This window comes from Lepisosteus oculatus, chromosome 5, assembly GCF_040954835.1.
Source record: "Lepisosteus oculatus isolate fLepOcu1 chromosome 5, fLepOcu1.hap2, whole genome shotgun sequence".
Lineage (NCBI taxonomy): Eukaryota > Metazoa > Chordata > Actinopteri > Semionotiformes > Lepisosteidae > Lepisosteus > Lepisosteus oculatus.
This window is the reverse complement of record NC_090700.1, coordinates 15,124,293-15,151,701: the sequence shown is the minus strand read 5'-3', so window position 1 is coordinate 15,151,701 and position 27,409 is coordinate 15,124,293. Positions and strand designations below refer to the sequence as shown.

General features: G+C 37.8%; 1 protein-coding gene across 18 annotated transcripts in view; it reads right to left on the bottom strand.

Annotated features, from left to right (window-relative positions):
* Positions 1–25,191, bottom strand: part of nbeaa (neurobeachin a) — a 354,854-nt gene extending 329,663 nt beyond the window's left edge. For all 18 annotated transcript variants that reach the window (XM_015341879.2, XM_069190158.1, XM_069190159.1 and 15 more), the window contains exon 1: positions 24,580–25,191. In XM_015341879.2, the coding sequence (XP_015197365.1) occupies positions 24,580–24,846 (267 nt within the window). In that variant the 5' untranslated portion in view covers positions 24,847–25,191. The remainder of the gene's footprint in view (positions 1–24,579) is intronic.
* Between the last annotated feature and the right edge of the window lie 2,218 nt (positions 25,192–27,409).

Sequence of the window (27,409 nt, the reverse complement as noted above, 5' to 3'; positions counted from 1 at the left end):
GTTTTCAGGAGTGACAGCTCACGTGCAACAACAGTGGTACCTGTCAGAGCGATAAATTTGAACGAGAGGCCTGTCAGACAAGAGTAGGGGTAAGCCCGAGTCAGATTTACACAAGGGACTCCCCTAGATCACATGACCAGTGTTCTGTGGGGACCACTAGTGTAAATGGCACTCTGCCCCTTGGGCATCAAGCACATAGGCTGAGTCAATTTAGATTTAGACCTGTAAAAAAAATATGAGAAGGAAAAAATTCTTAGTGGACACAAGTAAGTTATTTTGGACACAAGCATTGACAACCTAAAAAAATGCACAATATCTTACCTATATAACCTTGGAAGTTTAGTTTTACTGTTGAAGTATTTCCAACAACATTGATAACTACAGGAAAAATAAGACAGATACTGCTGCTCTTGACTCAGTACTGAGAAGAACGACTATGTGGGTCCTGGGCTTAAAAGGAATGTCATACACAGACGATTACAAAGAAATTAATCATTTTAGTCACGGTTTGGGACTGAAACCAGAAGGTTCAGTTTCAGAGAAAGGAGCTGTGGGAGCCTGGAGTATGCTACAGTGTGTAGGCTGTCAAAGCTAGTACCCTGACGTCTTTCAAAAAGCATCTAGACAAGATTTTTGTACAATAAGCTCCTAGAAATCTCACAAGCAAGATGGATTATTGAATATGACGCTCCACATAGTTTTAGCATGGTCCTCTCTAACCTCGCAGAGAAACCAATTTAAATTGTTTGTATTATAAATATTTTGTTTATTATGGGATATATTCTAACTCATTTTTGGACTAGTTAGTGGGATATGTGTACCAAAACTGTCTCCAGGACTTGGCAATTGCTTCAAAACATGCAAATGGTGAGCACAGAAAAAGTTATTTGGAAAAACCGTGAGCTCAATAAAACCCAGTTATTATTCATAGGTTTTAAAAGACGAGGTTTGATGGCTACACCATTTCCTAGGCCTCTTAAAGATGCTCGCCCAGTCTTTGGTGAATATCAGAAACTCAGAGGTACAGGTATGTCTGTGACGGTCTGCTCATACGTGAACAGTATACTGTATGTACACAGGGTATAATAAGTATTAGATGACCCAACCCCATGAACTCAGGTCAGTGTTCAACCAGCATTTCAGATATCTGCAAACTCCATACAACACTCTCATTGGAAGGAAGTCAGAAACAGCATTGTCATTCTGGCCAATAAAACATCAGGTAGCCTGTATGGATTTTTATTTCAGTGTGTTTCAAACTTAAGATGCCAAAGAAATGCTAGCACATACATGTATCAACATTCAAATCCTATCTGACTGCCTACAATTTAATTTCTTGACTGTATTTATGTACATGCGTAGTACAGTACATAATGAAGAGGATTGTACAATACAGTCAATGTCACTTCAGCCACTTGGGTAGTAACATTTCATGCATTGGCTTTAACATGGAATTATTCACTTGGACAAATCTGGGACTCTTTTTGACAGCTAGGAACAAGAAATATTACAGAGACAACACCTGATAATATAGTCTGAAAAACAAAATCTGAAATATATGTAATCAGGTCAAAGAGCCTTGATAACTTACTGGATTTTTCTCTTTTTTGTGAAAAAAAAGCTGTCCTTTTGAAATACCACCACCCAGTAAATCTCATTACATCTGGACTGCTTCATCATCTTCCGTTAATGTTGTTTAAAGCAATTTTAAAAATCACTGAAATGACTGATTTTCCTACACAAGCAAGCAGAATATTTTGAAAATTAACCAAATATTGAAAAAGAAAATCTCAATTTAAAAAGCCTTTTGCTGTTCTTCCCCTCACCATTACAAATCACAGTCCATGTTATCAGTGTTTTGAAAAGACAGAAGGTAATGTACTGAATGTTTTAGCACTGAAGTAATTATTAGCTCCCTAATTTAACGGCTTACACATTTTAAGAAATATTGACACAACACACATTTAAGAGGGAGACACACAGAGCCATAGGGGATGGTTTAATATTAACTATACAGTAGGGAGCTTTTCTGTTTTATTATGACAAACAAAACCACACTAATGCGCCCAACACAAGATGCTCTGCAGCTTTTAATCTGTTCTCCGCACAGAGCCTGGAAATTAATCTATCAATCGATCTCACTCTGCCCATGACAAATACGTGTCAATTCTGGGAACCTTGCAAAGAAATAACTGATCTACTGGCTGCTGCCTCTAAGAAAATAAGCCCTGTCTGAAGCCCTGCCCAGCTTCACAACAAAGAACCGAGCATTCTCAAAGATTTTTAAAGCCATTGTTGAACATTCTGGGTTTCAACCTTATGTAACATAACAGTGCACATAACTTGCAGTTATCAGGTCCAAGCTAATCCTGTGCAAATCCTAAAGAACTGGGCCCTGCTCAGCCAGATAGTGGATTTTCATCTTATGTTTCACTGGTTTTGTATTTGTACAGGAGACCCAGTAGTTTTACAAGTGTTCTCTGCAGTTTTTCTTGATGTTTACAGGCTTGGTAGTGAAATATGCTGCAAGGAGAACCAACAGATTAGATTCTGAAAACGAAGATGATGAGCTTTAGCTTGCTTCCCGGCTATTTCTGCTGTGGAGGGTGCAGAAACAGCTCAAATTGTATATAACATTCCAGACTGGACAAACACCTGACAGAGGACTTTTAATGTAGACAAGTGGAGAGGTAGTAAAAACAAAATTACAAATACAAAATAGGAAATGCCGTGATAGAATATGCTACTCATTGAAAAGGACTTGGGTTTTTATATTGTTGCATCACTTACATTCCCTAAACAAAGTGGGGAAGAATTTAAAAAGGCAAACACAATACAGCCATATATGCTGAGAAGTAAAGAATTTAAATCAAGCGATGTTCAGTTAAAATTGTGTAACACATTTGTAAGGCTATTACAATTATCATCATTTTGGTCACGACATTCTAACAGATGTAATGCTCTGGAATCAATCCAGAGAAGAGCAACCAAACACTTCCTGGGACTTAAGGGAATGCCCTACACCAACAGGATGAAGGAACTGAATCTCTTAACCTCTTTAGGCTTGCACGGAGAAACCCATGAGTGAACCCGACTCAAGTATTTTTTTCACAACTAACTCTACAAAAAGAACAGTGAAACACAAACCACTCTGGAAACTATTAGGACGTGCATTTAACACTGAGAAGAGGAGACACTTTTCACAGAAAAGTGGGAGTATGGAACAGACCAGATATGAGACACAGCTGCTTTCAAGAAATGGATGGATGAGATGAATAACTTACTCATTCACAGACTGGAGAGGCCAGCAAAATGGCCGCCTCTCGTTCGTAAAACATGCAGTATGTACTCATACCACCTTCCCCAACAAACCCCAATTTGTAGCACTCTTAGAAAGCAACATCACGTTCTCCTTCAGCTAGGACAGATACAAGTAAACAATCAATGTCAAAGAGCTCCACAATTTAACAAAATTCATAGTAACTTAGATTAAATTCTAACACAATCACTGATGTACAGTGTTTGATTTTTTCTATATTAAAGATGGTCAAAGTCCTGATTTAGTCTAAACCATAGAGATTGATGGATGTTTTCCGTGTTGTCTATGATGAATCATTCGTGTATGTATTTTAAGCTTTCCCCCAACATGATAGGGTGTTCAGTGTTAGTCCATCTTTCAAATATAAAAAATCCTGCTTTCAAGGCCTTATTCTATAGAGTACTGTATAATACCAGTATTTAACCCTACACGTTAACAAAAGGTGCCATTTTTCTTGATTTCGGAACATGAGAATTTTAAATGATTCATGCAAAATGCACAGCTGATGTACATGATTCAGAAAGAAACTCCCCAGAATCACCGACAAGAAAATAAATCATACTTTCCCCGAAACTCAAACGCAGATTTCTTTGGTTTTTCTGCCGTCACTTGAATGACCTATTCATCACCATGACTTGCAATATCACCTAACACCACAACAAAAAAATCGGCACCATATCTTTCTGCTTTCTGGTTGGATACACAAAATGTTCCAATGGACACAGAAGCAAATAAAGTCAAGTTAATGCCTTCAGAACACTTTCCCAGAAAAACTGCAATTTCCAATATTAATTCTCTTAACCTGCTCTTTTTTAAGAAAGTTTTAATTATTACTATTATACTTGATTTATAGACAGCAGTCTAGCTGCAATACAAAGACAAACTGATGGAACTGAACTTGTAGAAGCTGAACTGCCAGATTAACTATATGACAGCTACCCATGAAGCTTCATTCCTAGAAATATTCTGCTCTCCTTACTGTCCCCCAAGCCCGTTTACATTGTATGGGTGACAGGGCCTTCTCCTGTTATGCCATCAAGCTCTGGAACTCTCTCCCCAAGGATATCAGAGAGTCACCTTCTCTAAACTCCTTCAAATCCAGACTCAAATCCCTCTGCTTTAGAAAAGCCTTTACTTAACTGGTTCCATTCTTCACCCCTCTGCTTTACTTAGTACCACCATCCACGGTCTCCTCTATATATTGTAATTGTGTTTTATCTTGTGTATTCTTCTTATTTATTGTTGTTGTCATCCTGTAAAGCGCTTTGAGAAGCCATCTTTAAAGGTGCTATATAAAATAAAGTTTATTATTATTACTGGACATTCTAACAGACATCCAGTACCAACAACTTGTCCTGTTTATTTTTCCATGTTGACCACTTCTTCCCTGACTGGGGTTACTTAAAACATTGATTATAAAGACAGATAAACAGCAAAAAAAAACAGGAGAGAAGGTTCCTCTGATGCTTTAAGAGAATGCAGAACTTCAGATGTCAAGACTAAATCTCTTCTATGTTGTGCCAGAAACAAGCCATCGACTGAATCTCAGAATGTGGAGCAGCTGGTAAAACAAGCTGCAGTGCTCCTTAAGTCAGCCAATATAAAATTGGAGGTCTAGCCTGTTCAGAAGTAGCAGGCACCAGATTTCACTGCGATAAACCAAAGAAAAGTGAGTGACTTATTCCGATTAGCTATGATTAAAGGAATAGGCTGTTCGTAATCAGATATGTTTAAAAGATCTTGCAATGAGCTTTCAAGAACACACAGTGTGATGTGCACTGAGTTACCTGATCTTGCTGCTTTGTAAATAGAGCTCCCTATCTCAGAAGTCACTTCAAATTCAGACATATACAGTACAGTACTGTACATTGCATGCTAGGCAGCTCCTCTCTCCCTCTCCCCTCCCACACTGGCCTGAGAGTGTTTTCTGCCTTCTTCTACAATCTCTCTCCACTTAACTACAGATACTCTTTCATAATGTTTTCTTACAACAAATCTTTCCTGTCAATTTTTTTCTGGAAATGTTTTTGTGTAAAACAGCATACGTAAAAGGATATTTCTCATGAACATTTATTAAACAAAATTATACTTGTATTTTCTTGAATATTGAAATAAATGGACAAATAAAGAAAATTTGACAAATAATGAAAAAATTAGACAAAATTAAACAAATCTGATGAGGTCCATTTAGTTCAGATTAATAAATTAGATAACATTTAACATTTGTACTGCCAAGAAGTTATATTTTGAATCCAGTTCTGTTACAATCTCTGTGCACAACACCTAAATTCACTGCAAGGTGATATTATGGTTTTAAAATGAAAACAGTGACTGGTTAGGTGTAAAGTTTTGAATTGAAAGTGCTTTCCTAACTTATAATTTTATTTCTCGAACAACAAAGCTGAACCAACCAGGGCTAACTCAAAGAGTAAGATAACTACCACATACAGTACAGCACATTGGCAACACCTTAATTAGTTAAACGAAAATGAAGATTTAAGGTTTAATGATGACCCATTTTGCTCAAAGCATTTTTAATATTAAACCTTTAACAGACTTAAAATGTCAGCTCTGCTTCTCTTGGTTTTTACATTTCGACAATCACTGGCGCAATGTAATTGTGGCCCGAAGTTAATCCCCTCTGCATAGTGCTGCTCCATATAATATGGCAAATGAATAATTAGTTTGATTATGCAAATTTGCCAATAAATAATGGTACACATGCAGGGAACAAAACCCAAATACAAAGTGACAGCTACGATAAGTGAACCCTGAACCTATACGATACAAAAAACACAGTGCATTACCGTCATTTGTGAGTTAACATAGAAGCCAACAAGGCACAGATGGTTAAATAATGCATCAGAAGCATAATTTAAATGCAGGAAAAAATAAATTATTCGGTAGAAAGTGTACAGTATCACTTGACACTCAAGAAACTTATATTGGAGGACAGTATATTTTTTTATAAAGTTTGGAATTGTGTTTCAGTGCTTATTCAGATATAATAAGGACAGCAGAATAACAATGTACATTTCAAAAAAGAACATCTATGACTTAGCATCTTAATATAGCATCTTGAGATGGGGCCTATACAAAGCAATATCTGAATATAATTCACACCGTGCATGGATCGAAATGAATTTATGCCATGCTGATCCGGTTCATGGGTCTGCTTTGACTATGCTAAACAAGGGGGAAAAAATGAATGTCTGAATGTTACATAAGCAATAGGATAGATTTTTAGGCCAAAGTTTGCTTGGCTTTTTGGCTTGTGACTGGATAAACCTTAAAATGCTATGCAAATGTTTCTGAACCTGCAGTATTACAGATTGCTATAGGGTAGAACAATGTACTGTAAAATAAAAAGATTAAACAAAGCAGAACAAGGTTCAGTGCTTAGTTTCTTTTTTTATTTTGCTTACACTGAGTATTTGCTCTTTATTGCTCGCCCAGAAAGAATCTGCTAATCCTGGCAAGCATGCAGAACAGTAGGTGTCCAGGAAAAACCCCAAACTCATTAAGTTTCCTGCAGTAAATGTATCTGACCTCCAAAATTTAACAAACGTAAAGCCCCACCACCTCCACTTTCTTCATTCTCCTTTTTTAAGTACAAATTAATCTACTTAGCTGTCAAAAAATAATGACATAATGGGCCAAGAAACCAGCTAATGCCAAGCTCCATTGCATTAATAAACTGAACTAACCAGCTCATTAAGTAATCTGTCCTGCAGGACAGTAGGATGACAGAAGAAAGAAATAAACCAAAAAGCATATTGCTATAAAATTATCCTGAAAGGCTTCAAAGGTGGACCACAGGTGCTTGTTTACCAGACTGTTAAATCTGCACAATAAAAAAAAACTTGTAATAGCCTAGAAGTCACATCAACTAAGAAACCCCTTCCAGCCTGGAGCCACTTTATGGCTGCCCTTTCTCAAATGTGAATGCTCCCAGGCCTTGGACCATCTGAAATGTATTTAAACATTTTAATGCCGACCAGAATCGGCAATTTCAAAGGTATGGATCAGCGTATATCACGGTGTATATGGGGTCCAAAAAATGCTGACTTAGATTTGAGGCAGACAGGGGTCAGTGCAAGATGAGCTGAATAATTCCCACTTCAAACAATTCATGATAGTTTTCAATCCTTGAAACCCATTTTTTTTTCTTTGAAACAACATGGTAAATTCTTTCCCCTCACTGAGCATAAAAAGTAGGATTGCATATCTGTCAATGGTTGGAACTGTGATCTTTTGCAAACGAGCCTCCAAGCTTATTTGTTTTTTTGTAGCTACAAAACTTGGCAGTCTGTGAAAATGTTGTGGCAGGAACAGAAAGACACCCGTATTATCAACTCCAGACAGCCCCTGTAATGCATATCTCTCTAGCACTGATACAAGGGAAAGGCATCGGTGACTTTTTAAAGGATTTCCAAAAAATGTTGTAAGGCGTTTTTCATCTCCTACAGGTAAATATCCAAATTTGCAGAAGACCAGTTTTCATTTTTCTTCTTTAATCCTAATGTATTCTAGCAGAAAAAAAAATAGCTTCTATACAGGGTAAAACAATTCTACAGTGTAAAATCTACAATGTCTCATTTCACAGCTGACTCCTTGTTACACAGTATCTTTCCTTAAGCCAACTCAAGTCTTCTAACAAGACACTTACAAATGATCCCCTGAAAAGGATGGTGGTTGAATCCTTTATATACAGTATATGATTTTAGTCTTAAGACTAATGCAGATAATACATCTGATGTGGTTTTACATGACAACTGTCAGACTTAAGTGCTACAAAAGGCTTTTAATGACTGTATATCTCAGCGGTTTATGGTTATCATTCCCAGTCTTCTTTTGCTTTCGCACTCATTAAATATAGTCATATATGTGGTCATTTTGGGTTTACGTGGTTATTCCAGAACACTGTTATGTTGCTCTCTCCCATGTTAACTAAGTGTGCTATTAAAAAGTCAGCTGTTTAGAAACCTAACTCAAGCTTAATGTAGAAAACACAAAGGGAAAGAATATGACTGCTGCACAAGGTTTAGCTCACCTCGGTGCTAAAACACATTAAGGGAAAATGAGTGAAACAAAAATAAGACTTACTTCAAGAATTTAACTAATAAGGCATCCTTCATCTGCCAAAGATGGGTTAAACGTTTTTTAAGGACTGTTACCGCTTGATAAAGCGTGCCAAGAAAGCTGGCTACTTTATGAACAAAGCCATGTATGATGCCATTTCATGTTTACTAAAGTATAAACGACACATGAGGACCATATGCAAAATCGAGCAAAGGCTGACATAAAATAAAATGCTTACAACATTAAGCACTACTTTTTAAGGTTTTCCTGATATGCAGGTCACCTCAATATAACTTTGAAGACAAAGCCCCTGTATCACTCTCAGAAAGAAAATAGATTTATTTGGGGCACTCAAAGAGACGTGTGACCCTTACTTTTTGCACTTGTTATGCCAATATGCAGCTCTCAGAACTTGCAGCATAGAATACTGTGCCAATGACTCTCAGAAGTTAATTAAAAAACTGCTTCATAATCAGTGCTGTATTTCAGAGTGAACTGATGGGAAACATATCGAAGTCCAGTTTTTGTCTTCAAGAGAAGGCTTCCACGATATAACTGCTTGACGTCTTCAGACGCACTCACCACTAAACCAATATCACATTAGGAAAAGGACTGGATGCTCAGAAATTCCTTCCTTCAAATTATTTTTCAAGCCAAATAAAGCTGAACACATTCTACATCCGTCTCTTTACTGGGACTTCACTACTTTCTTTCATTCAACAGACACAGCCGGCAGGACAAACAAACAGGTTTTACAGTCCAGAGTCCACAGTCTACAGTTTCAAGCTGGCAGCTGTTATCTTTCAATGTTTGAAAATAAAATCAACACACACTACCTGTGTGTCCATGTTTTCGCTGTACCATCAGTTTTCTGTATGAAGGGTTTCAATTAAAAATGATTTAACACCTTTACACGGAAGGACATTTAACTGGACATCCAAGTTACTGAGCCACTGACTGAGCCATTGTCATTGACCACTATGCCATCAATAAAGCATCAGCGGATTATAAAAGTGTTAGGATCACCAAACAAGTAATGGTTTCTGGATTCATTTCTTTGATGCATAGTAGTAGATGTCCATGACACAGCCATCACTTATAAATCAGTTCCTGAATGCAAAATTTAAAAATAAGTTACTGGTATGGGACAGAGCTCACAAGCAAAAATATTAGGGACCCCCCCACCGTTAAATAGATGATGCACACAGCAGCAGAAAATGCACGGCCTTGAGTAATGTGAAACAGACTCTCAACACCATCTCCATTCAGAACAATTCAAAAGGTCTCAGTCCTATTAAGAAGTGTGGTGGAGTCAATGGAACATGCAGTTTAATATCAAACAATGTTACCCTCATCACAACCCCAGCTGAAGGTGGTCCATCTATAAGAATGGGATTGGGCTGCAAATATCTTGAAACCTCATGGAACACAGTCACTGCCTACAAGCTGTACTTGCTGCTCATAGAAGTTCAACAAATTATTCAGTGGGGGTCCGAACTATTTGCGCCAGTAAGTGTATTCTTTGAATATATGACTGATTAAACTTGCTTTTTGTAAAGCAATACAGCCTTCTGTTCATTTATACAGGCTCTTACAATATCAGGCTATCATGCAGTTTTCTAGTACACATACTTCTGAAGTACTTTAAGTTTCTTAGCGGAGATGAAGAAAGCTATATAAATTTGAGTTTTGTTGAATATTTTATCCTCAGTACACTTTCTTCCAATAGCCTACAATAATCCTGCAGAACATAATTTAGTCTAGGCAGCAGTATGGTTTAATCAAATCCCTGGGAAATACATTTCAGTATATGTCAGTTTAAAATAAACTGTAATAAATTATGGTCTACAAATTAAAACTACATTATCTGCTGGCATAAAAACAGAGTAGTGAACAGTTCAACCCATACTTTTCTACACAGATTAAAAACATTTTACCATGAAGGATAAGCCTTCAAGAAAATGTGAAAAGGCACAACTAAAACGCAGGGTATTTCAAAACTAGACACCACACAGAATACTTGCTCTCCAATATAAGGTAGCTTTTACTTTAACCTAATGAAACAATTTCCTTTCTTAAAATTCAATCCACCATGAAGAAAGAAGGTGGAGGCTTAATTAGCATATTTTATCTTGTACCGACTTTAATCTTATACTCATTGGCCATGAATGATTAATTGCAAAACACCTTAATTAGGAGAGATAAGGGATAGTGGCAAAGAACAGCAGCAAAATGTGAATCTTTGTGCAGTTCTTCTGTTCTGGAAGAACGTGACAATAAGTAGGCTTCTCTGGTTAACTACTGTATGATATCTGGCAATCATTGTTAACTAAGTCTTTGTACTGATGGTGTGCTGAAATGTCTTGTATCTATCATACCCATGTAAAAAATACATCCTTAATACCTTATATTATCCTATTACCTTTTAAAGAATATAGACATATATTTGTAATCCTACAGTTTACACAATTTTGAAAGAAGTTAATCTGATTACCAGAACATTTTAAAATCTTTGGATGAATCTCACATGCAATTGAATGTGATATCAATCGCAGATAAGATGTTCCCCCGAGAAAGCAGCTGGACTCATGAACTTTCACATGGAACTGTTGTACTATTGACAGAGTTCTCCTCTATGGTGAATAATAAAGGTTCAATTTCATTTAACTTTCATCTTGCCTTACAGCAATATCTTATCATATTTATGTTATTCTTTAAAACAAGGTCTGAGAGCTCGTGACCTTGAGTGAAGAGTGCTGTCCTAACAAGAGGAAAACATACAAACTCCATGGAGATAGCACGTCACTAACTGAACCCAAGACCCCAGAGCTGCTAGGCTAACCATTGCACCACCATGCTAATTTTTGCACACCATGCTGCCCCAGTACATGGCCATTACAACTATATTCCACGTTGTGTTCTGCATTATACTGTAGATATCCAAGATAAGGGTGCACTTAATTGGTCATTCACTTCACAGCCAAAGGTGTAACTCGTTTTCTCCATTTTATATGGTGTCCATAAGATGTGTGACGTTCAGGAGCAAAGAAGGCATGCTTAAACACACTGCAGAAAAATTAAAAAAACAAAATCCGGTAAGAGAAATGTAAGTATTCACTGAATCCATGTTGTAATCCAGACAGCCATCCCGCAACAAAACAGCAAATGAACACTAGACAAACCCAATCCACTATCTATCAGAGCTAAGTTAAAATATCTGCTTAACAAGGTGTGAAATCTACAGATGGCAAGACCTGACACACTGCTGAAATCTGTTCATCATCTCTCTGGTAAGATCTGATGCGCCGTTGGTGATATATGAGAAATTCCCCGCTGCATACCCAATGAGGTGAACTGTGATGCCGGCGAAACAAGTTTGATCTCTTGCACTGCTACCTACCTGTCAAAACGAAGCATTTCAAATTAAGTCAATGTACCACCTCTACAAATAAGGAAAAAAACAACGCATTTATCTCTCATCACCATTGCAAGGCAAATGCATACAAACATAGTGCTGGAAAAATCATGAATATCACTATTTTGTTCTATTTTTCTACACTTGATGTCCCCTCAGTTAGGAATTGCCAACTGCTGTTGGTATACTGGCTTAAAGCTATGACTTGGGAAGTATGTAGAGCATGAGGAAGGGCAGACCAACTCCTCTGACCTAGCCAATCACTGAACTGCCCATATTTTAAAGTGTTGCTGCTCCATGGTGCCTGAGAGGAGAGTTCACACTGATTGGAAGAGGGACACATTTCCGTCTGGGGTTACTGCCAGTCTGTAGCCATCACCTTCTGGAAACCTGACAGACCTGGTCAACTAATCCCAAATCATTTCCTGGCAGCACCCAGCAAATATTGCAACACAGTTTGGGGTATCGTGGTTACAGATGCCTGGTGACAAGAACTAGTCTAAATATTGTGAGGCCTGCAATTTTATTCATGTCTACTCAAAATGGATGGAATTTTATTCATGTCTACTTAAACTGCTCAAGAATGCCCACTGCAAAAATGGTCTAGTATAGTCACATACTGTATTTAGTAGTACTCCATACATTTTCACTTATCCATTTTTTTTAATTATAGTCAATTAAAACTTATAAAAGAACACCATTAAATTAGAAGCTGCCCGTCGTATTCTATGTTGACAATGAGAAAACTTATGAGCCCAGTAAACTGAAAAGCAACACACTGTGGGTCACTGACAGCCATTTAAGAATAAGCAGATTAGTCAATATAAGTTGCTATCATTACAAAGATTAATGCCAATGGCAGATTCACGAAGTTTTTTTTCTTCAATTACGTATAATGATATGCTATTACTGCTTATAATAATAGGAATGATTAATGGTCCATAAAGGCAGAGATGCTATCTACCTGCTTTTCTGCTAATGTGTAACAGATAATGAAATGCCTGAATCCAATTAACACCTTGCCTTTTAGTTAAAAAAATGCCAAATACCGCAGTCTCATTTAAATAGAAGTCTAAGCACCACATCTTAAAGAAACAGTTACTGACACTGTACATTAGATATGCACTGGAGATACACCTGGTTAAACGGGACAATGTTTTCATCTTTGCCAGGCTTAAGCAGGTCCTTTTTGAAAGAAGGTAGAAATAAAAATGTGATGTAGTCCTATTGTAAGCTATGCAGCACCTGCATGAAGATACTACTCAATGATTAATTGATAGTACAAGCTGATATGGATGCTGTAAGCTTTTTGAGCCCACATTACTGTCTGAGGGCTTTTCATAAGGATACAATAATCCTGCATATTAGTCTACCCCAGGTCAAGTCACATTTGTCCTGAGCGCCTTATCTTAGCTGGAAAGCCAATGTGAAACATTCACCTTGGCATCTTAATAGACTGTGGAAGGGAATAATGAAAACAACAAGGAGCAAATTTTCCTGACCTTAACAGTAATGACTCAATGCTTCCTGGGTCTACCTGTTAAAACTGCTCTGTCTAAGCCTCATCTCTATACTGTATATCTCTTTCCTTAGCTCACTCACCTCAGACCTTTATTGACCAGTTCAAACCTGCCATTAATTTATCTGTATATTGATACAGGAAACCAACACACTTACAGCACTCTATGGCTACGTTAAGAATGTTTCCCTTAATCCTAATTCCAGGTGTTGTCAAGTCATCAATTCTGCAATGCGTGCCTAAAAACCTGCATTGTTTTTACTGTAGCACACGTACAGTAATAGGTCTCAGTCACGCTAACATGCTACCAAAATAAAAAAAAACCTCTTCTTCCTTGTGAGAGTCACTCTAAATATGATTACCTACTGTGTCAAACTTAGTGCAGCACTGACAATTCACCAGCTCTGCTGGGATTAGCTGCGCCCCAGCCAGCCTCTGCATATACGGTGCTGTTCTCCATAGCAGCCAAAGATCTGCAGACTACAATATACACAAGGCTTCCCAATCTTTGTCACAATGATCTCAGTATCTTCTGGATTTCATTCCTGCTAAGCTCTCGGTTATGTAATGGTCCCTTTAGCTAAATTGTGCTTATGTGTAATATTTTCCAAGGTGTACCCGCTTCTTAAAGCTTGCTGTATTTTAGTTATTATTAAAGTAATCCTTCAACAATGTTTAAGACCTGAAATATTCCAGTTAATCATATTCGTCATTCAAGTACGATTTCAACTAATGTAGAGCTAAAACTGACTACTAGCTGAGGAACAAAGTTTCAGGTACTGGAGCCTCAAAAGCTGATGACTGGGAAAAACCTGGTACAGAAGCATCTTGAACCCCAGACTTTCTTAGGAGTATTGTGCCTTCAGACAGAGAGGAACCTGCCACAACTGGCACATTTTTACACAATAAGCCATGTTGCACTTCCTTCAGATTTGGAAGCTACAAAATGGAGGATGACTGTGGAGCAGTGCCCCACTTAAAAAGCAGATTGCAATTATACAGTAGAAAGCAGGGCAAAGGCAGAGACCAGCTGAGCCGAGTCCTGCCCCCCTGGGGTTGGTGGCGTGGAAACACCTGCTGATCAGAATGTTTAGTGGAAAAGGGATCTGGCCACAGAATTAGATTTGAACAGGCTTATCAATCAACAACCTTCTTACTGATAAGATTATGAAATCTGTACCGGAAAAAAGTTGTTGTTGTTTTTTTAAATATTGTACATACTGTATGAAAGCCAGTACGCAAAAAAGCAAGGTGTAGTACTTGCACCTAGCACACCTCATCAAAATACAATCATAAAAATCAGCATAAAAGCAAACCTAAAAATAACTTTTGAAAATGTTGCTGCAGTACTGTAATGAAAAGCACGGTCACTGCTGGATTTAAATAATGAAAATTCCTTAATGCTCCATTTCTGTATCAGCATCTCCTGAAACTAAAGGCAATGAAACATTAAAAATATCTTATTAAGCTGTATTTAAAAGAAATCGCAGAATCAAAAGGTGAAAGTCTTTAGCCTCACTGTACTTGCAATAATCAGAGCAACAATAGCAGTCAGATCAGGAATTCAAATGCTTGGTACGTTACCGATTCATAATCTGTGACCTTGGCCTGCCTTCCTCCTTACGAACAAACACGCGCTCTTCCTTTTTCAAAGTTGCTCTTGGGCAAATCACTGAATCTGACTGATATAACATTGAAGATAATTCTTACAAGCAAAATAATTAATAAGCAGGCTATTTTTTAATCTACACATATGGCTGTCATTTCTCTTAAGAAATGAAGAAAAACATATCAAGGCTTTGTCCTTGTAACATAAAGCTACTGTTTAGGTCCCAGAAAAGTGAGAGACAAGAAAGGACAAATAACTTAATTAAAAACTATATAGCACCTATTCAGAAATTGCACACGAACAACAAATAAGCACTAATTTAATCAAGATCAATGCTGAGGCCTCACAAATATATTTCAACACGTACAGTATGTAATACAAATTTAGTTTCGAGTATTTTTTTTAACTACAAAAAACAGAATACACTGACACAAATGAGGCTTCAAGCAAGTGAAGACTACATAATGTAGAAACCAATACAAAACGGACAGATCTGAAAAATAAAAAAAATATTCTACAATAAGGTTTCTTATTAACTGTATAACCTTTCTCCATTTATCACATGAAAAAACTACTTTTGAAGCTTTATGTTTAATTTCAATAGACATCAGCACCTCATTATCTTTTCTTCCTACATGTTAAAACATACTCAGTATTTCACATAATGAAAGGTAAAACACAATCTGGGTTATATGGAGAGATGACAATATTACGGTGTTTCTCACAGAATATGGTGTCCTTCACCTGAGTAAACGAACACAGGTCATAACCCTGTTCATCTTCGACAATTTTTAATGAACAGCACCCACAAAACCTACAAAAAATATATTTTTAATTGACCATATATAAATTGTAGGTTTATTTCATGGTTAAAAGAACTATTGTCACTTAATCTTTAGTAACAATGCCCAGAAACAACTGTGGCACCCCACTTTATATTTGGAAGTTAGAATTCCCATGAAATTGTTCCCGTGGAAACAGAAGCGTGTTGTTCAATGCATAAGGTGTCTGAGATTTGGGCCAATGCAGCATATTCCTGTCTTAACATGCAGCAGACTGTGGCATTCCTTGTTCTTGAGCAAGGAATTGTTTTCTTTCCAGTGAAAGAAACTAAACAATGTGGAGCATTATTAATCTCAAAAGCTTTAGCAATTATTGGGCACTTATTTTAAGTCTGTTAAGCAGTACAATAACTCAGACAGCAAAACAGGATAAAAAAATAAAATAAATCTAGGACAAACTGTAAGCCTTGGCTACATTTAATGCACCAGAAAATCTTAAATTCTAACAGTTGTTGTCCCTGTTTCACTGGTAATTCTGAAAAGTCCAAGGGGTTAACTCAATCCATGCCCATTGTTTGTTGTGAATAGGTTCCCAGATATGAAGTGATGAAAAAATGGATGGACGGCTTTAATTTGATTTACAGAACATTTCAGCTCAAATGACACCAAAATGTTCAAGCCCAAACTGGAATTTAGCCAGGAAACTGAAGTTACACCTAAACCATTTTATGAACAATGCCATGTGATCTTTAATAGCTAAGTAGTCGGGACCTTTGTTTAACATCTCATCCCAAAGACACGACCACCTACAGCATAGTTTATTTCCCCAATCACCACATTGGGGCATCAGTTTAGAAATTGGAGTCCGGAGGAAAGAGGACCACCTACTGGTCCAGCAACACAACTCACATCAGCAAGCTGGTTTTGAGAACGCTAATCACAGTCCCAACCAAACGTAGTCTTGTTCAGACATTTGAGTTCTGAGACCAATTCCAAAGCAACAAAACAATGTTTGTAATATGGTCACCAAATATGCACACAATATTCTAAAGTACACGTTTAGAGTAGCATCCCTTAATTCTTCACTTTTCACAATTCTAATGTATTGTTTGCTTTCCCCCCACTAACTGGTGAAGGAAACGTCCTTGTAAATACAGGAACCAAACCAAAGTATTTTAGAGACAGCTCTTCCTTTCCACTGGACATGGAAAGAGACTCCTCTCCATGTGATTCAGTGAATAGTACAGGGCCAGCTGCAAAGGCAACAAATGAGGCAGAGGGAGAGATGAAAAGAACCATGTAAGGGAGCAACTTGGAGGTCAAGTCAGGTTTGCAGCCTGGGCGAACAGGTCAAGTCAGGTTTGCAGCACTTTTGTCTCTTCGCCTCTCCAAAAACTATGCATTTTTATTTGCACTGTAGAACAAATAACTTAATCAAAGTTGAAGGTTCACATCTCTCTGCACTAATGCATCTTGTCTAAAGACCAAAGATTAAAATAAAAAAAAAACATTTTTTGTAGGAGAAAGTGCTGCTTTGAACCACACAGAGGAAGTGGACACCGGGCTCAAATTGCTGGACATTCCACTCAAAGTACCTTAAAGGTAAGGGACACCCCTCCACCACTGATGTGTAGCCCCCACCTTAATGATGTAACGGCAGCCATAGTGCACCAGTACGCTCACCACACATCAGCCATCAGCGGGGAGGAGAACACAGTGATGAAGCCAATGCAGAGATGGGGATTATTAGGAGGCCATGATTGCTAAATGTCAGAGTGAAATTTAGCCAAGCCACCCTTACGCTTTTCGAAAAATGCCCTGGAATTTATAATAACCACGAAGTCAGGACCTTGGTTTTTACTTAAGCATAAATATTGTTTTAAGGAATAACATATCCATGCATCCGTTTTCTTTATGAAGCCTTTCCCAGCAAGCAACAGGCTCAAGCAGGATACACCCAGGATGGGAGGGCAGTCCATCATAGGGCACACACAGACATGTACACACTCACACTAGGGCCACTTTTCCTAGAAGCCAATTAACCTACCAGTAGTCTTTGGGCTACAAGAGAAACCAGAACAAATTCCACACAGATAGCAACCCAAGCCTGGAATCAAACCCAGGGTCCCTGCAGCAGTGCTAACCACTGTGCTGTCCCTTTCTACATAAATGAACAGTGACATTTACTGAAGAAACTGAATAAATATTTGCACTGTAAAGCAATGACAGTTAATCTAGTTGCATAACTACAGTACATGCTTACAAAAATCTTGTAAATATAACAAAAATTGTCAAATAGAACACAAAACTAAAAGTCTGAAATCGAAAAGTCCAAAAAAATATAATAAAAAAAGAAATGTGCACGATATTTCAATTCAAAACATTTATGCTGTTTAGACTTTTGGAAACATTTAATATGAAGGCATAATTTTCAATGAGGTAATGTTATGTATTTAAGAAACTAGATTTTGTTTTTTTACAGTATATGAGAATTGTTTCAGATGTTAAGTGATAGTTGAGAATGCAGATCTTTCAGATCTTTGACCTGTCATTCCGATAAACAGGTTTCACTGTTGACCAGGCCCAGGTGTGAAGAGAAGTTTTTCCAGTGCTGGCTACTAGGCAGGGCTAGTCAGCCTGCTTTGCTATCTGTGACTTGCTGACCCGCTCCAGCAACACAGGAACCACGCCATCCATTTAAGCAAGAAGGAATGTGCTTTGTTAGTAAACTGATACAGAGTTGGAACAACTAAAAGCTACTGTAAATAAACAGGCTTAAAATTTCAAGGACTGAATTAAACTGCCCTTGCCACGGCTTTCATCCACAGCAGAGATGTCTCACTCTGAAAGCTTTTTGATTTTGGTCCTGTAATGTGACTCTGGTGAAAACCACTGTTTACAATTGTTTATAGCTACAGATTTTGTTTTTAAATTTTAATGGCCAGTATTTAACAGCATTTGTGACTCAATGGCTTAATTAAATTGCAGAATAAAGATGCACTCATAAAAGAAATGCATTTTTAACATTACTGTCTGTGATTAAGGGCAACCTATTACAGTTTGTGACTGTTTTACAACAGACATTGGTAGAACACGTTATACAACATGGTCTGTGCTAAAGACCTTAGAAAACTACATTAAAATCCAATGATATTTTAAATTTCTCATTGCAATGAATCCATATACCAAACAATATTCCAATGATTGCCACCAATTACACCTTCTGCTAAAGACAGTATACTTGAGCATACCCTCTTACCACAACACCGTAACAGAAGGGTCGAGGACAAGATCTTCTGACTTTCGGCACACTTGAAAAAAATCTCACGAATATGCTTTTTTTCTTGACTTTTCCTGGCGCAAACAGAGTAAGATGCTCACTGTGTTCAAGAGTCTCTGACTAACAAATGCATTGGTAGCAATGACACTCAACAAATAAAAAAAATGACCAAGCTTTATTTTCTCTGACATTTGCACAATAAGTATTTTTTTTGCTTTTTACTTTAGCTGAATCCAAAGCAGAAAAAGCCTATTTGTTCTGACATGAACTTTGATGGGCAATCTGCATCTAATTTTCTCACCCCTTAAAATCAGATCTGCAGTGTACCAAAACACTGTGTTAATCTTTTTGTTAAATGGATTTAAATGCTTTATACATTCAAATAAAAGTTAATCTTCCATTATTGTGAAAGCAACCTATATGAAAATGAAAAGGAACAATGAGAAATAAAATGACAGACCATTTGCTAGCTTTTTCAGCTACCCACATGGACATAGCCTATATTCATAAGCAAAACATCTTATAGGCCTCAGAAAACAAACAAAACTGTGCATCAGGCAGGTGTCTAATGCTTTCTGGCAGTACTCCAAACCAGCACGTAATGTTAGTACTGCGTTCTGTGCATTTGCAGGAGTGCACTGCGCCTTCAGATGGATTTCAAAAACACTGCCACTTGCTTTAAGGCCTTGCAGTGACTCGATCCCCTTCCGTGCACCTTACGGGAGAAAAGCTGGTAGGTGGCGGCCGCTCAATTACCACCGCCACCTGGAAGACTAATTACAGTGGTCGTGCTGCGAAGTCGCGTCATCGGTGAGCACAACCTGTCACACCACCTATTGCTCAGTCCAGCAGGGTAGGCTAGTGAAGCTTGAAAAATACCTCTATACCTAGACGGTGCCGTTTAAGCTTGAAGATGCGACACAAAAGGGTCAGATTCTAGCCCGTACCTTCTGAAAGATATTCCTGTCTGATGATATCGGACAATATATCACATGCAATATTTTCTCCAACAGAACAGATTCAGGAGACTTGCTGATTTGCCTTCTACCCTATTTGCTTACTTACTGTACTTATTGATGCATACAAACCACTTAAAATATGGACAATGCATCACAAAATGGCTAAGATTCACAAACAGCTGCTTTTTTACTACTAGTATCAAGTTTACTTCCTTTTTTTGGTTTTATTTAACATGTTTATAAACATCCTGTTGTTTTTTTCTAAACAAAATCTATGTGTTGGTTTAAAGAAGGCTGTACTGTAGCTTTCAATAGGGATACATTGTTCTGCTACAGGCACCTTTAAACTGTGAGACACATGGGGAATGCAGTGAAAACTACCAGTTTTCAAAGTATACACAACAGGGGCTACTTGTTCGAGGATACATATTGTATCACAACATAAGAAAGGGAAAAAAAGGATATGGGCCTACAAATGAGTGGATAATCCAAAAATGCCATCTGTTGTTAAGTTTGGAATTCCATGACTAAGCATTCAAACTAAACAATGAAAATAAATACAAAGGCACAACTCAATGTCTGGTTTCCAACGGGTAAAGGCAAGACGTTTCTAGCACAAATAGCACCCTCTTCAAGCTACGCAATTGGTCTGGAAAAGAATAATACTTTAAAAGATCTTCCAGCTGCTAAAGTTACTATAACACGGAAACTGCAGGTTCCATATATGTTATATTTTTTATGTATAAATCAATTAACTCAAATGGATAAACATAGTTAAAACCATAATGCTGTTACAATACAGTTTTCCAGCTGTCTGCACATAGTGCAATCACAACTGTCTAGACAACGTTTCAGTTAAGAGGGCTGTTGCCCTCATAATGAAATAATACTATCTCAATTTCTTTTTTTTAAATGAAAATATAGAAATCTTCCTATCCACACCAAATAATAATTAGAAACTTATTAAACTTATTTTATATATCATCTTTACAAGCAATCTTTGCATTTAAATTCAAAAACTGAAAAAAACTAAAACTAGAATATGAACAGAGTTGGATTCTAAATAAAACCAATGGCAGCCAAACATGCCAGTGTACTTTCAAAACCAGAACTGGACACCCAACTCATTTTGGTCCATAACACAACATCCCAGCTCCAGCTTCACCGGGGAGAAGGGTTGGTAACACAGAGGGGATTCTCTGCAGACACCCCTAAACCTCATTTCCATCTTAATTGTCACAGCCCTGTCATTCCAACTTTTATTCATCTCTTCATTTTAATTCATTTTTTTTACTGCAAAACAAAAACTCAGTCTCTAAAAAATCTTTCGGTCTGGTGGAATACATAAATATTTATAGGAGGACAACACCTGTTTGCTGTACTTAGAGGTAATTAGGATCAAGATCAATAATCTTAACTCTTGTGGAGATAACACTTCTCCCTGACTTGGTCATGGCTTGAATTACACTTGTTTCCTTTGTCTGTTTGTGTTGGTTTAGAAAAGGCTGTAGCTTTCTACAGATGAGTAGCGGGCTAAATCCCACTAAATGGCTGTTAAGGTTCCTTCAGATCACCTTTTTTCACTACTACACACTGAGCCATACTATGCTAATGTGTTTGTACCACATTACATGGATGAATATGTTACTTATTCTCCTTTTCGACAGAGAAAAGGCACCCGGGCTGTCTTAACTGTTTGGAAAATAAAGCTAAGAGGCTTTGAGGCGTATTATTTCTTTCAAAGTTATCTTCTTCCCCGATTCTTTTCTCGCCCAACTTTTATGTCTTATGGATATGGGAGGAAACCAGAGCACCAGGACGAAATCCACAAGAAAATGCGTACCCCACACAGAAAGGCTCCCCGGCCTGGAATCAAATCAAGACCCCAAGGTGTGCTGACTGTAAAGACCCCGCGCCACTCAAAAACTTTTGTCTTCCAGCCATTTTTTTAAAACCAGCCATGTCAACAGAGTCCTGTTAATTCTCAGGAGGAGGTGGCAAATGCAGGCTGAAGAAATAAGTCAGCAGTCAAAATACTGAAGCCCATACTGTATGTCTACATGATTATGGCAACCATGGAAAAAATACTAGTTGTAGTTTATGAATGTTAATACTCCTTGTAATCATTTCATGAACCTCCCAAGAACTTCACTGTAAACGTTTAGTTTAACACTGTTTATTTTTTGGAGGGCAAACTGTGTACACCATTCTTTACTGAAATGAATCTAACTTACAAACATTATGCCAAATACTTTCAAATTTCTGGCCTCTCTAATTCACTGAGAATATATATTAAGTATTTTATCATGCTCAATACCACTGCTTAAAGTGTTATCATAAAGTAAATACAATATTCATTGAAAAATATTTTATTTTCCACAGTGGATGTACAGTACTGTACAAACTATTTCAAAATGTGTATTTTTACCAAGTGCTAAATACAGTATGTTTCATGCTCGTGAGATTTATGCTTAGCCTACTTTAAGACAGTGACTTTCATTTTGTTATTTAGTTCAGTGCAAAAAAAATGTTCTGTGATTGGACTTGAGTATGGTTAGGTCTAGCACAAAAGGGTTTATTTTTAAGAATAATAAGTTATTTTTATTTACCCTTTTACAGTACCAAATTTTTGCTTAGCCTGGCATTGTGTAACATTATGGACACGTGAGACGACCTTTATACAGCGCGTGATTAAAATTAACAGATTTCTTTTTCGAAATGTACTGTACCCTTTAAATCGAATAGGCTATTAATTAACACTGCCTTCCATAGAAACCACTCCTCAAGAGCATTCGGCCTCAATCAATAATGCAGGACCAAGACACAGGTTGTGGTTTCTGGGACATACGAACAAAACACGGGACCCTCCCCAAGACTGAAGTATCAGACATGTTCTCAAACACCAACAAAGCCGGTATCGCGTAATGTTCGATTCTCACAATGATTTGGACATACAGTATAAGTTTTTTTTTCCAATTTCTCCGGGCATTGCACAGTCTTGTCTTATTATTGCAATCTCCTTCAAGCCCATCTGTTAAGTATTGGCTGGTTCTGAATACATTACCACTGCAGCAACGTCCCCCACCAACTGTTTTCACATTCTGAGCGGTTCCCTGCCAATGAAGGCGCTAGTACTACCCTCATTTGTACACGTTTATGAGCACTACGTGGTTTTTAATACTGCAACATCTTATTTAAGACACCGTACGGCGTAACCTACACAGTCTGGGCATCTTGATTACGATGGGTTCGAGAAAGCGAGCGCCATGAAAGAAAAGGCAGGCTTATCCCTTCCCCCCATCCCGAATAAAGATCTCAATGCAATAATATACACTGTTAAAACATTCCGAGGCCCTCCTCAAGAACATTCAACAGACTCGCACTTCAAAAGCTGCGATGCTATTTTTTGGACACAAAGGCGAGAGAACCAGTCAATTACAACTATAAACGCCACTACTTTGTTGCAACACCGTGCGTTTTGACACACTTATGCTGCCTGCACGGATAAACCACCACCGCCAGCTGAGTTGAATGACCCCAGTGGATCCGCAATACTGAAACGTGGACGATGTGATCACTACTGAACAGAAAACCTGCTTCACACAAATGTGACAGATATTTGATCGGAAAATAACACTTTCCAGCCTAATCTTTCTCCGTGCACATTGGCCCTCTGTTATTATGTGTGCTCTGTTCCGCATCCCCAGCCACACGAACACTGAAAACTGCTTTAATCCATCTCCATTCGCTGCGTGTAAGCGCAGCTCCTTTGCTTCAGTCTGTACCCGGTCAAACGCAACAGAAGGCAAAATTCTGAACACTTAGCTAACGATGCAGACAAAAAGGGGTAGGAGCTACAATATTCATCTGGGCAGCATCGTGCAGCGCTGTAAAAGCACCAGTTAAACAACTAGGACTGGGTTATATGTATATACGCATACTGTTTAATGATACACAAAAAGGAACTTGCAGGGATAATAAAAAATACCACACGGATGCTCTTCGTCTTTTGTTTTAAAGCCACCTCAAGCAAAATGACTTAACGACAGAGAAGGCAAACAAAATTAGCTGTCCACTCGTTTTCTGCAAAAGAAAGATGATCGGGTCTTTAAACTTCCCGTGGCAAGCAGAAGCTATCGGAACGTTTTGGGATTTTTCTGAATCAAAATCCCATGGCAACGTCATATAGTTGCATACTTCTGATTGTGCTTCTGTATTCAGTGGCAAAAAAAAATACAAGCTCGTACAACGTTCCCAGGTAAACTGTGACGGAAACGAACAAAAGGAATTGCCTTCAGTATTATGCAAATTAAAATAATTGTCGCAGTAATATTGCCACTATTAACGGACAAAAGTCAGGGATTGTAATCCTGAAGTGCCCTCCAATAGCAAATATTGCCCTCTAAGAGAAAATTTGCTATTGCGCCTAATGTATTATCTCATCTTGTCTGTAATCAGAATGTTTGCGTTTATCTCCCTGTTAAGTTGCAAAATACACAGTAACAACATGATACGATACCGCATCCATTGGCAACATATAAAATGGAACAGTGTTTAATAATACATGCAATTAAACAGACAGTATGCATTGTAGGGTTTCTGTGTTGTTCTTACCAGGTTCAGAACCGTCTCGACAATGTCCCTGTTGCTAACCTCGCCGACCTGGATCAGACCGATGAGAACGGCGAATTTCATCTTGATATTCCGGATCGGCACCGAGGGGTTGATCACCCCGGCCGGCAGAACCATCGAACCCGAACCAGACACCATCACCTCCCCGGTAGCGGAACCCGTAGCCCCTTGCTGCCCAAGACCTGGGGGTGGTTCTCGGTCCGAGAGCGAAGCCGAACCCGGTACTGAAACCAGCTTCTCGCTCGACATTTCCACCCAAATCCGAAGAAGCGGCCGCAGTCTCACCTGCTTCTATATTACCCCCGACTGTGCCAAAGCATCAAGGAGAGAGGAGAGAAAAAAAAGAAAATTCTGGAATAATAATATAGGGGGAAAATTCTGCTTTTCTTGAAAATCCACCCTCTCCCCCAGTCTGTGCATTCAAAAGCAAGCTGCTTGCAGGTGAGGTTTGTTTTCTAAATGATTAGCAGTACGTGCTATCTTTTTCCCCTTAATTTGGATTCTAGATGTCAGCCAGCAGCGGTGCAGTTGCTAGTGTTGTCGTACTGAAGGCACCACCGCTCTCTCCGCCATGTTGCCGCCCCCTGCCTGCGGTACTGCTCACCACGCCTGCGTGCTGAGCGGGGAGGTGGATACGGACGGGGAATAGTCGAGGGAGGCTGTCCCGTTAGATGGAAAGGGACAGGTGAGCAGGTGCATTCCGGAATTGGACCTTGGGGACTAAGAATATAGGACTAGAAAAAAATGGAAAATTAAAAGCAGAGTTTGCACACAGTTCCTACTTAGCACATTGTAGCCAGAATTTAGACTTTAGGATATAATGTGACTTTTACAGACTGGGCCAAAGCAGCAGACCAGAGCAGACTCTGCCAGAGCATACAGTATTGAATGGCAGAATTCATTTAACCACCCAGCCCCCGAAAAAACTATCAAGTTTTGTTGACATGATTTCACTGGGAAATGTATTTTTACCACAATAATATTAATAACAACAGTTTAAAAGTCTACCATGTGTGAAAATGGTGTTTGGCTTTTCAAATATTTTCAAATTGTTTCACTTTGTGCTGCCTATATGCAGTCACCGAGGTCTATCACAATTGAATGATGAGCAGAGTATGCAATATCACAAAAAAATGCCAAATGTATTAGTTCTGCTGTAAAATGGTTTATTGTAACTGCACAGTTTACCATAAACAGAAATTCTGTAATACTGTATTTACTATATTATACTCATAACTTCTCCCCTCTTTATACTGTATGCATATTTATATTTACAAATTTCCTTGCATCATTATTACTGATAATGTCAAATTTGTACTGTATGTGGAAATGGCTGTGATTTAAACTTATTTTAATATATTTTAAACTTACTGTCAAGCTCATCAGCTTAAGGTTACCAGCCATTTTCAGATCTTTCTATTATCAGTTATTTCTCTTGTAACAATTATTACTGTATCTAAAACTAACGGAAAGTCCTGTGATTCCATCAGATCAAGATATGATAATACCACTGTGGAACTGGGGAATTGTGGAATATGTTAACATTTAATGTATATTTTGAATCTAAAGCTTGAGTCTAAAATTAGTGTTTATGTATTTACAAAAAATACTATGAAGGAATGAAGCAGAACTGTCTTAGACTTAATGGAAGAAATATGGTTATATTTTTAAAAAATGTAATGTTAAAGAAAAAATAGAAGATTGTATAAAGGCCCCAAGATTCAAAGACAGGAAAATAGTGTAATATATATACAAGCTACTGGCAGAGTTGAAAAATATATTGCAATCTCCAAGACAGAGATAGAAAATCATATTGCAACGGAGCATACAACGGAGGTAAGAAAATAATGCAAAGCATTTTTTCAGTGCTACAACAGTAAAAGCTGCAGCCAAACTCTTTAGATGAATACAACAGTCCTGGAGCATTACAAAACATATAAAAATATGAAGCAATAAACAATTAAAATGTCTCATATATAGAAGCAGATTAGCTGATCACTCTTTCACCTTCTACAACAGTTTAAATATATTATACTATTCCAAGTGTTAAGAGTTAGAAAGAGCATGTGGGATGGGGACAGGAGTATTGTTTTGGACTCAGCAGGGGAGTCCATACAGAACTGATTGTAACAAAACAAGAAATTTCACAGAGTTAATTAATAACCCTGTTGGTTTCCCATTATAATCTATGGTCTCACATGTAAAGAGGTATTGAGAAATAAAAACTAATTATTTTTCTGGTCTTCATTTCAGAAACAAATTCTCTTTGAATCTTCCTTTATTATTAAGTTTTTTTATTATTCAGAGAGAACCCTCTCTTTTAAAACATAAATGCATTAAATCAACTTGAAACACACAAATCAACCAAGGAAGCAGACTTGTATCTTCTTGGCATAGAGGAAATTTGCTTTATCTACCCAGAAGGAAACAAGATCTCCTGATTGAAATTTATTTCACTAAATTTAATTTTGTGTTGTATTTGTAGAATCCCAAGATCAGGAAACCATTATTGGGTTTAGAATAGCAATACAAACACAGCAGAAAACATAATAATCCACAGTAAATTAAAGCTTCCCTCTAATGTCAATGTCATGGTAAAGTTAAACATTAATGGGTTTGTAAGGACTTTAGTTATGGGTGTAATTGCTATAGAACAAGCCTCTGTAAAACTGACTTTCTCTTACTTGGATTTCAATTCAGACCACAGATTCATCTATTTTCTTCCCTTTTCCCTCTTTTTATTCAAACACCATGTTCAAAGGAGACCTAATGCACTTACATCAACAATGGTATATGGTACATGTCTGAATGG